At 33.9% G+C, this 12,476-nt stretch overlaps 1 protein-coding gene across 1 annotated transcript in view; it reads right to left on the bottom strand.

Annotated features, from left to right (window-relative positions):
* Positions 1–2,745: 2,745 nt before the first annotated feature.
* LOC107161349 (uncharacterized) overlaps positions 2,746–12,476 on the bottom strand; it is a 36,580-nt gene continuing 26,849 nt past the window's right edge. Inside the window, exon 2 of the mRNA XM_089226445.1 lies at positions 2,746–11,610. Within this exon, the coding sequence (XP_089082571.1) occupies positions 8,048–11,530 (3,483 nt within the window). The 5' untranslated portion in view covers positions 11,531–11,610 and the 3' untranslated portion in view covers positions 2,746–8,047. The remainder of the gene's footprint in view (positions 11,611–12,476) is intronic.

Below are 12,476 nucleotides of genomic sequence, written 5' to 3'. Positions count from 1 at the left end.
TCTTTGGTGAAATTGTATTTATACTTGTTGGAGAAAGTAAAGTTCCCTTTTTTTTATTAAAGCCCTAAATACTATTGGTTATGATTTCCATTATCATGCATATGAAATAGGAGGCGATAACCTTAATGATAATAATAATTTAGTTGGATATTATGTTCATGATTTGTGTGATCCTACACCTACAGTATTACGTATTATAGGAAACAATAAAAGATATGCAACTCTAAGGTATGCCCTTTGATATGTATTAAAAGTTAGGTATATATGCTTTTCTTAAATTTCCTTATAACAATTAAATTTAACCATTTTTTAAGTAATTAATACATTTTTTAATATATTTATGACTGAAATTCAAAGTACAAAATACAATTTGTTACTAAACATTGTTTCTTTTTAGTTTATATTAGTATAAAATATTTTAATATAAAAGTACTACAACTTATATATTTATGTAAGTAATAATTATCAATATTAATATTATGTATACAATTTGTAAATGTAATTACTATATATTTATAACAAATAAATGTTTTCTTTTAATTATTAGTACATGCGTTTTGTATTTATTTATTTACTTATTTTTTTAAAAATAATTTATTAATTCAACACAATTGTCTTATTTTGCTATTTATTGTGTATATATTATGAAATAGTAACTAGGCAATTAATATTGAATGTACCAGGTAGGTACCTATCAAAAATGTATCAACAATACATAAGAATAACTTTTTTAATTTTGAATACATTTTTTGTCAAATTACCTACATGCAATAAGTACTAGTTTCAAACTAATGATTATTAGTTAATTTGAATAATTTATTATTTTAATTTTGAAAACTATTTTTGGTCAAAATAAAAGCAATAAATACTAGTTTCAAGCTAATGATTGTTAGTCAATTCAAATAGTTTTTTATTTTAAATTAGCAAATACTTATGGTTTGAATTACAAGATAATATTGTTAAATTGAAAGTTGCTTATGTCCGAATGAAATCATTAGGTATTAGTTTTAACACTAGATGTAGTAATTTCAACTACTTAAAAAGAATTTGATTAAACTCATAGTCATGTTGATTTTACCTTAGAGTTTGTGATTTTAAGTATAGACTGAAGTTAAATTGGCAATATTTGATGTTATAACAACTAATTGAACATGTTATTAGTAATTTCTTATGAGTGTTAATAATTTTAAACTAAATCAATGTTAAATCAACTACAGATTAGCCTTAGCTCAAAAACGACCCTCAAATGTTAATAATTTTGACACTTTTAGGAGTTGATTTAATCTCAGATTTCTATGCGTGTAAACTAATAACATCCTAACCTAACTATTTACTAATTATTATGTATTTAATTGAAACAGTCCATCTATTCATCATGATCATATATTCTGTACTGTAGATTTTAACTATGATTTATAATTTAAAAAACAATCCACCTAAATAATAAACAATTAAGTAAACCTCGAATAAATTTAAATTTTAAAAACATTTATTTACTAGGGCTCGGATTTATATGTAAATACATATTTTTACTGTGACTTGATAAATTAATTTAGGTAAGCGTTATAAATTCGTTTCAAGGGATTTCCATTGTAATGAACTATATTTTATTTTACATATTTTTACATATCTCTCAATAATTCCATTTTTCCCTACAAACTTCGACAATTTACGATTTATTAATAGTTGTATACGATGTATTCGATTTCCCATGTTTCAAAAAGTACGTAAACAAAATAATACCAATTACCAAAACAGCGTATTACATAAAATCCTGTCTTAGACTGCCTAAAATTAATTAGAGATACACATTGTGAAATGAATGGGGTAATATTTCTGGCTGAACTCACTGCTTTGGACATTGCAAATAGGAATTTTGCACCTATAACCTCGGTGGAATCCGAGCGCTCCTTCAGTCGGTACAAATCTGTGTTACGACCAAACCGTAGATCATTTAACTTTGACAATTTGAGCATGTATATCTCATTGCTTTCATGATGAATAATAGTAGTAAAATACTAAAATAAGTAAATTAGATAATTGTGTGATTTATAAAACTATTTTTTATATTTTTTTGTAATTTTTTCGTATTCAATATTTTCATTTTTTAATCACATATAAAATGATTTATTATTACATATATATTTACATATTTTGGTTTTTTTTAATATTTAATAAATCCGAGCCCTATTTATTACCAATACCTATTGATTACGTGAAGTCGTAATACGTGAGTAACCAAAAGTCAAAAACTAAGTTTTAAAGTTAACATTATAATAATATAGTGCCGAATTTTTTTCATAAGATACTAAAATAGAAAAATAAATTGCTTTAATAATAGCAAAATCAAAAAATTAACTAAGTTATATAGGCGATTACGCTGACAGACCGCGTCTTCGTTTAAAATCGTTTTCAAATATACTGATTTATCATTGAATTCAAACCTAATACATATATTACACTATTAAAGTGACTGACTCAGTGATAAGGTATACTTGGCAAGCGATACCTACTTTCCTTCTTCTTATAAATATTGATTTTAAAGCAAAATTAACTAGTGTACTAACTATTAAGCGTTTAATAATTTTACCTAATACGTATCATTAATTCATTTAATTCTTAAAAACTTTTAGAAAGTGCTCCCTTTGAAGATAAAATTGTGACCACATTATGAATAGTGGCTGTATCTTCTCCAATAAATACGATATTTCATAAATAAAAACAAAGAATAAAATCAATAAAAAATGTTTATAATAATTTTTTGCTTTATTTAAAAATAATTATTTATACAAATAATATGAATTACAATAATTACAGCAATTTTGATTTTATATAATTCAATTTGTGCAGGAAGGTATAAAAACATATAAATGCTAAAAGAGCCTATAGGTGTAAAGTACAATTACAAAATTTAGTTGTTTGAAACAATTTGAGCATTTCGAATAGTAAAATATTTTAAATAATAGTATAGAATTTCAAAATATACAATATGTCAAATATATATGTACAGTAGAATTTTTTTAACATTCAAGACATTTATTTTCCCGGTAAATTGTTTTATTTTTCAATTTTTGTTATTAGACATACTATTTACATAATAATTTTTTTTTTTTTTGAAAACTCTTGCGTTAACGTTGCAACAGTTTCCACAGTTACATAAATACATTATACGTAGATATAACAAACTGTTATTAAAAAATACATAGCTGCTGACAACTCTCAGCTGACAAACAATAATTATTGAATAGGTATCTGATCGAAAATACAAATTACTATATTATAATAATATAATCTAAAATTCTAAAAGTCACATTGGGTAAACCCGAAAACATAAAAGTAGACAAACACAATACCTACAGTAATACCACAGAATATATGAAATTGTTACATTTGGTATTTATACAAAATAAAGTACTAAGAAAACCATTATTTCACCTCATAAACTATTGAATTTATTTAGATTATGTATTTATGTGTAATTGGTATATCATTGTAACATCTTGTTGGATATTTATGAGTTACTTCAATTCTCAATAAAGTTGCCAAATATGGTTTTGCATTAGGTATAACTTTTTATGAATATATTGTGAAAACTTAACTTTAAATGTACCTAAATTGCTGAATTGCATTATTCTTTTAAATTAAATAAGAAAATTATTTTTATTATATAAATTGATAAAAATCATTAGTTGTTCTATTGATTTAATTGACTTTACTAACAAAAACAGCGCTCAGAAGAAAAATACTAAATAACCTGTTATAAATAAATACTTATTGATTATTTCTAGGATTAAAACCTTAAATTTATGTTCAAGTTGAAGTACCTCTACCACTGTTTCTATCTGTTTTATTTATTTATTTATTTATAAAAAATCAACGAGCCAAAGCACTTTAACAAAGAAAGAAAAACATGTATGAATTGGCACAATATGAAAACAATAGACAAGTAAAAATAGTAAGAAATACAAAGACAAACATTTTAGTGTATTAAGTAAAACTATAAAATAAATATTTAGACACTATGATTTAAAAATAACGAAGTTTTAGTTTTAAATACTTAATGAGACAAAACAAAAAAATCCAAGACTGTGGAGATTCTATTGGCATTAATAATGGCTCTTGAAAAAAATGAATTTTTTCCAGTATATAAAACTATAGGGTTTTATTTTATGTTACTGCAAAGTTAATAATGTTATTATTCAGCCTATTTTACAATATAAACTGTATTTATAATTAAAAATATAAATATAAATAAATAAAATGTTTAGCTGAACCAAAAATTTACTATTAATATTATATTGTATATTTAATCAATAGCTGAACTATTATATTGTAAGAGGTAAATTTAAGTTTTTTTTTTGGGCAACACTGGTGCTTGCATTCAATATGGTGGACATTCTTATCAGATTTCCATAAGAATAATGTAATTTTTTGAGATGTGACCACAGATATATAATATATATCTGTGGATGTGACCATTCTGATTTCATATATTCTGTGGTAATACAGTATGTATTATTCAAGGTGGATTTATCCATTTATCCATTTATAAATCCACCTTGGTATTATTAAAGGATCTAAGATAAAAAAGTCACCGACAAAAAATCCACGGATAAAAAAGTCATGGATAAAAAAGCTAGGGGATAAAAAATCATAGACATATATAAATATATTACATATAATATATTTATATGTCTATGTAAAAAATACATTAGATAAAAAAGCCACTGATAAAAAAGCCATGGATAAAAAAGACACGGATTTATTTTAAAATTGAATACAATATAATTTAAAATTATTTAAAAAAGTTAAAATTTAAAATGTAGGATTTAAAAATATAGCTAATATAAAAATAAAAAAACTATTAAAATAATCGTATTGTGTAAGCAATGGCTGTTAAATACTCATCCGTTGTCCGTATAGAGTTAAGCCATCATTACATATGAGAGGATCAAGATAAATTTCCCAAAAGCTTGATGACGTACATATGACCAAATTAATAACAAATTTTATTGTCTCCTTTATTATTACTAATAATTAATAAACTAGTAATAAACTAATAAATATATTACCACAAATTTAACACCTTAGACTATTTTATTTCACGACACTTTCACGACACAGACTGAGTATAACGATGTCAAATAGCGCATAGAAGATAAAATTTTACCCAATTCCTAATAATATATATATATTAAATTATATTAATATTATATATTATATAAATATAAACCTATATAATATTGGATTATAGAGTATAGACACAATTACACAATATATTGTTCGATTGCCATTCAAACATTTACGTTACGATACGGCGATAAGATTAGTCCAATTATTATTGAAAAATAATCAGACGATATTATAGCTTATTTAGTGTATAGTCTACTAATAATTTTAAGGGGATTTAAAATGTGTAATATATTTGTATTAAAAAGTAAAAATACACGTATTTTGGTATTTTCTTCACTTAGCTTAATTTTCGAAATATTTCGCTTTTTTGGTTATAACATTTTTAAATTATATTAATTGTATTCAATTTTAAAATAAATAATAATGTATTGTAGTACCTAAATTGTTTTAGCACAAAAATAAATCCGTGTCTTTTTTATCTATGGCTTTTTATCGGTGGCTTTTTTATCCCATGTATTTTTTATCCATGACTTTTTTATCCGTGGCTTTTTTGTCCATGCCTTTTTTATCCGATTACCATTATTATAGGTAAGCTTCACCTATAAAAATTGCTATATATTATATATATATATTATACTATAGCTATAGCAATTGTTACGCTTTAAAATATTATATAGGTTATAGGTACCTATCTACTACTTCTTATTCAATACTTTGAATTAGTCAAAGTTATAAAAGTAATAATTTACGTATATAAAAATATTTTATTTTCATAAGTTAATAAATTATTTTAATTTTATATTTTATTAATTTCAACAACGTACAAATTGACTAAAAAAAATAACTGTTTACCTATTACATTAATAAAATAAATCATTCCTTGAATTTATGGAATCACGTTCCTTATCAGCAGTTATCTTTCAAGAAAAACAAACACCGAATTAAGGTAATCATAGTACATTATAATATATGTCTTAACTCTTGTCGAAATTTAGAATATCAATGGCTTTAAAGTCGAAATTTTAAAGCACATTATACAACTAAATATACGGTGGTTAAAATTTTTTAAATTTATACGTGAAAACCTTAAGAATACTGAATAATGTAAAATAGAATACCTTAAGTGGACGCTACACACATTTTTGTTGACTCTGTCTTACAAGTGCGTAACATGGCAAATTTACGCTTAGCAGATATTTTAAAAATTATAGTAAATTTGCCTATTATGAAACTTGATGGTTATACTTATAACATTATCTGAGTTTTTTACGATACCTTAAATTTTAGATGAGTTATGAGCATTTTTAATTTACGCTTTTTTATACACGCATAACGGCATAACTTGCTACAAAATTGAACCATCGTAAAATCCGTAAAATATCGTAACACAGATTATGTTCTTATCATCATGTTTTAATAGTTCGATTCACTAAAATTTTTAAACTAACCGGAGCTCAACGTGATCTGCTGAGCGTATATTTGCAATGTTATGCACATAGACGGAGACAATAACAAATGGTTGTGTCCTCTTAAAATATAGTAAAAATGTTTGGAGTTCTAAAAAAATATTTCTTACGAATTATTAATTACGACAAAACTTAATCATAAATTATTTAAATATTACATAAAAGAATAATTTATAAAAGATAGAAATGATACTCGGAACAATAAATAATATATTTAAAAATTATGAATATTTTACTAATTTTAATCCTTATCTAAAAAACAATATGTTTGTATAGTGTGTATTATATATATACCTATATCGTTTATTGATTAACATTATAATATTGCACTCGAAATTCTTGACAACAATCGCGTAGAATCAAAATAATATACGTAGGTACGTATTTACTATACTTACTGCTAAATTATAAACATTTTGTACATTGCACAAAAATAATATTTTAACATCGGATGTCTTATAATATCATATATATTATTACAGTCACAGAGTAGAGCATTATTCAAATTTCAAATACAATATTAATCTAATAAAAATTATTCAAATAATTTTAAAATACAAGGAGTTAGATATTCTGATAAAAGAAAAAAAAACAATAATTATTTTGATAAAAATTTGACCAACTCTAGCTGTTAGAGAACAAACTGAATTAACTCGTGATCACGTGCTAACGTTCATTTAAACTCGGAGAAACAAATATAATATAACAATACAATAATTTAATAATAATAAATATATATAATAATGATGATTGATGATGATAACAATGAAGCATCAAAACCTCATCTTAATAGTGGTGACAACTAATGACAAGCCTATCGAAATGGGTGGTGAATGTTTGCTAAATAGTAAATATTGACCGATGGAATATTTAATAATGACTAATGAGATGATAATGATGATATATAGAAAATATGTACTTATATCGGTTATCACGAATTCACGAATTCACGACGACAACCAACACAATATGCTGGTAAACTCGACATAATATATTGAACGGAATATTATTCAGTTAATGTGATTTCTTCGTTATATGATTATAGAACGATATTGTAATCTACGAGACAAATGCTTAACAAAACTTAATGCTTAAAGCATAATATATCAAAAAAAAAACAATTTACGCGTAACTGTTAAATAAATATGCACAGGGTAGTGTTATAGATTTAATTAAACTTTTCTTACTCAATGAAATTTATTTTATAAATTTATAAAACCAATAAAGATGAAAAAATGCACGTTAAAAATAATCGGTTTGCTTGCGCTACATTAGTAGTAATAAATTGCTTTTATATAATTAATAATGTATGCTTTATAGTTTAAGTATAATTGAGCAGACTTGGTTGATTTTTATTTGTTAAAAAATGTCAACGACCTCCCTCCTCCACTCCACACCTTACGAATACGAATGTGTGCCGCGCCACTTTAACGCGGCAGTGCGCTTCGTCAAGGATAGTAGCCCAACGAATTTTCAATTCCCGATTTAAAAAAAGTTGACAGGACGTCATCGCCGCTTCCGTCGTGGACAGAATGTCGCCTGGCTGTCCGCTTATTCTGCTGCGATAGTGCAGGCTGTCGTGTGTGTCCGCTGTACTGTATCCGACAGCCGGCCATGTGCACTGCTTCGGAACTATACGACCGCCTGTCCATCATGACAGACGATGACGAGGCGGCCATAGAGCCATCCAAACGGTGGTGATTTTGTCTGCTACCGCCAAAGCCGCGTGTCTTTCGTGGACCCGCAGTACCGTCAGCGGTGGCCGCAAATAACGCGTAATCGATAGCACGAAAGTTGTCCGAACCGCTTGAACCAGAACGACGGTGGTGGTGTTTGGGACCGCAGGGTGGTTGTGGCCTACGTTGGTGTACCGCGGACGACGACGAGTACACGGTGGCCGCGGACAAGGACGACGACGGAGAAGACGACGAACCCGCCACCGCGGTAGAGTTAGCACCAGCGTCACACGGCCGGTGCGTCATCTGTAGATACTCGATGCTTTTGGATGGTTCGATACCGCACCTGCCTCCGCTAGTAGTAGCCCGCGATGATTCGCCTCCAATACGAGGACCGCCATCTTGTCGTTGCTGTAGCAGCATGAGTAGCTCATTCTTCTTCCATGCAGTTCCCGGCGAATCAGCCCTCGACACGCTCGACTCGGACGCCGCGAACCCCCGACTCTTGAGCTCGTCAAAAATATTTCGTGGGCGCCGTGGCCGGCCGCAGTAACACTTGTTACTCTCTGCACAGCTGTCCGAGTCGCAGCTGCACGATACCAGCGACGTAGTCGGTTCCGCTGCACCGTCACCAAAGCAACTACAACCGTCGTCGTCAGCTGCACCGCCTGCGCTACACTCCGAACAGCTAAAGTAACCGCTGGACGCCCGGTGCAGACATCCAGCCTCAGACGTTGTAGTCGTTCCTCGTCCGCCATCGCTGCGCTTTTTTGACGTCTTCTTATAAAGCTGCGGCAGTTGCTGCAGCAGTTGTTGTTGGAGTTGTTGATGTTGCCGTTGCCGCATCACTGCGGCCGCGAAAAAGTCACTGTCGTCGGAAGTGCTACAGATAGGCGACGACGACGTGGCTGACGTCCGGCGGCCTTTGCTTGTCGATGTGACCGCCGAACGTTTGCTCGCAGCGATCCGCCGTTGAAACTTCCGTTCCGGTTTCCGGTTTGGTGGTCGAGCATCGGCGGACGATCCTGCGATCACCAAACACGAACATCGACGACGCCGTTGTTGTTGCTGTTGCTGTTGCTGCAGTAGTTGTTGTTTCCGGGATGCTCTGTTCCGGTTTTTGCGCTTGCAAAAATCCGGCAATAACACGGCACCGATTCTCGACTTGGCCGCCCGCAAGTTGAACGTATCGCGGAGCTTTTCATTGAAACGACGCCCTCGACTCGCCGCCTGAGTAGTGACCACTGGACGCCGCTTGTTCCGCTTGCGTTTCTGTTCTGTCATTATCGCCTTGGTACGCTGGTACAGCTCGTCTTTGGTAAGCGTCAGCGCCAATTTCATAAGAAACTCCTTGTAAATGGGCTTCAGGTCGTTGTATGACATGCCCTCCACGTTGATGATGGCGTTCAGTATGTCGTCCATGTTGTTCAGGCCCTCTTGCGCGCGTAGTTCGTTGAACATGTCCGAGAAGCCCATAACACTGCTACCATTGCTCCGACGGCGGCGCCTGTCTGCCGCAGCTGTCTCGATACCGCAACCCGCCGCCCGCCTCGAGTATTTAGTGGATGCCAACCCGTTGGAGTTTAGAAAACTCCTGCTCCTGGGTATGGCCACTTTGGTGAGTATGTCACCACCGCGGTCCAAACGTTGCTTTCTAGTGCTACGAGATTGCATGCCAGTCACTTCCGCAGAGTCCACAGCGCTGCTACTGTTACACACACCACGCTGGAGCGATGGCGGCTGTTTGACGGTCAACCGGAACGTTTTAGCGCCGCTGCACACGTCACCAACGCTACAGTCGTCTGTTTTCATTGACGTCATTGCCGACGGAACGCATTCACCATCATCGCCGGCTGACGTCACAGCGCTAGCGGATGATAATATGGACTTTTTGTTCCTGCGTGGTGGACGAGGTGGTGGCAGCGCGGGTGCCTCCTCGCCTAAGCCGCCACCTGCTACACTCGAACCGGCCGTGCTGCTCATGCTCGTGAATCCGTTCCGCTGTCGAATGACCCGCCTGACCGAGGGCGCTGCTCGTCGTTCGCCCACCTCGCCAGCCGTCGGTGTACCTTCGTCTGCCACCGCAGTGGCCGAAGACATAGCTGTTACAAGGGCACCGTATAGGTTGGCCGCCATGAGCAACGCGTCGTTTTCTGTCTCGCATGCAAACCCGTGACATTCTAGCCGCTTTCCGGCCGCGCGCGTGACTACTGCGAAGACAGGAGCGTGGTCACCTGCTGCGTCCAGCCGGGCCCTGTCACCCGCGTCCATGTCCCGGAACAACGGCGCCTTGTCTGAACCATCCGGATCGGCGATCAGCGGCAGGAAAGCGTACTCGTAACCGAAGATAGTGGTGGCGGCTTCTCCGACGATTCTCCGATTCGGAGTCGGCGATCGGCGACGGCACACGTATTTCAGCGCTGCCCAAACGGCGATCGACGGGAATGCGTTTGTCCGCTGCTCCGTTTCACCCAGCTCGTTTCTATACCGGATGGTTAGACCGGCTGCCGATATCTCCAAGAGCCCGGAGAAATCGCGCCGCGCGTCGGTCCGGATCTCGTTGTCGTTATCGTTGCGGTAATAACCACAGTGCGAGATATCGCCGCCGCGGTAATGGTGTTGGTTTTCCCTATAACCGAAGTACATGTCTCGGACGGGCTTCTGAAGACCCTCCAACGAGGATATCTTGCCCGACAGCCCCGCACACCCTATGTACTGCACGTGGAATTTGTTGCTACTAGTTGTTTCCGCTCCCACCGCTGAGGAGTCCATCGACACGTCCGTATCAAGTTCCGAAGAACTGATTTCCGCAAACATTTTTTCGATTTTCTCTTGTACCGTATTCTTGTTGTTATTGTGGCCGTTATTGTTTCTATCGTTGGTGCCGGCGGTATAACTGTAATTGAAATAGCCACCGCCTGCACTGCCGCCGTAGTGGTTGTTGTCATCGGCCAACGATTTGGTCTGACGGCCGGCATGGTGGCCGTACGTTCGCTTTGTGTCACCCGCAACCGAAGCGGTCGTCTTGAACATGCTGTCTATTCGTTTCTTTGACGCTATCGAGCTAGTGTCGTCACTGAGCAGTGTGTCGGACACCGCAGCCACCGATGCCGGAAAATCTCCGTCCATGCCACGCAACCGAAAACTTTCCATTTCGGTTTTGATGCTCTCGTAAAAATGATGGCCACCGCCGCCGTTTTGCGGGTAGTTGTCCATCGTGTAACTACCGTATTCTTCACACGGGCGTAATACCATATTCTCTAATGTCTCGTAAATTTCCTCCTTGTCGTTGTCGTCGATACTTCGTTGACTTCAGCTCTGATTTCGCATTTCACCTGTGAAAATAACAAGATTCCATATCTATATTATCAAATGATTATAACGTATAATATATTATCATTATGGTTAAATAATTGAGATAGTAGTTATTAATGTTATTATCAGTGGCGCCGATCCCTATGTCCAGGTATTGCAACTACAATACCTATTAAAGGTGGGTGGGTGTAATAGCCAACGAAATACACTGGCTAAAATTATTTTAATTTATGAAAGTTATAAATTATTTTATTTATCATCATGCCTAGGTAACATTATGAATTAGGATAAACCATAAACCTAAACGCTAACAATTGAGTAATTTCCGGGAGGGGGAGCTTCGGCCCACTATGCTACCGGTTTATATACCTACTCTACTATCCCCCTTAATACGGCCCTGCTGGCAATCTTTAAATGTACTTATAACTCTTAGTTGTTAAAATTATAGATAGATAAATGGAAAAAAATTTAGGGGCAGTCGCTCAACCTAATGTAAGTGGATGGGGGTCTTGCTTTGCAGGTATGCTTTGCAATACCTCTAAAAACTAACTTCGGCGCCACTGGTTATTATGATGGGAGAGGTAGAAGAAGAAAATCAAAGAAAAAAATGGATAGACGGAGTAGAGAGAGTGAATATGACAAAATATTAGCTGTTGTCAAAGCCAGTGTGTATAATCAGGCCTCCTTTAAAAATTAAAAATTACATTTGAAATTTGAAAATTGGATATTAAAAAAACGTATTTACACTCTAAACCTCCTTGGATTCATTTGCTAATTATACGGTCTTGTGGCTATTCTTTTATTTTTGTTAAATACACCATTACATTTATATTGTTTTCACTATCCGTCTCTCACATGTGATATAGAATCAAAGGTAATCCACGAT

Source organism: Diuraphis noxia, unplaced genomic scaffold (assembly GCF_037042655.1).
Source record: "Diuraphis noxia isolate RWA-SAM2 unplaced genomic scaffold, SU_Dnox_SAM2 contig0004, whole genome shotgun sequence".
Lineage (NCBI taxonomy): Eukaryota > Metazoa > Arthropoda > Insecta > Hemiptera > Aphididae > Diuraphis > Diuraphis noxia.
The sequence above is the reverse complement of the archived record's forward strand: the minus strand, read 5'-3'. Positions and strand labels throughout refer to the sequence as shown.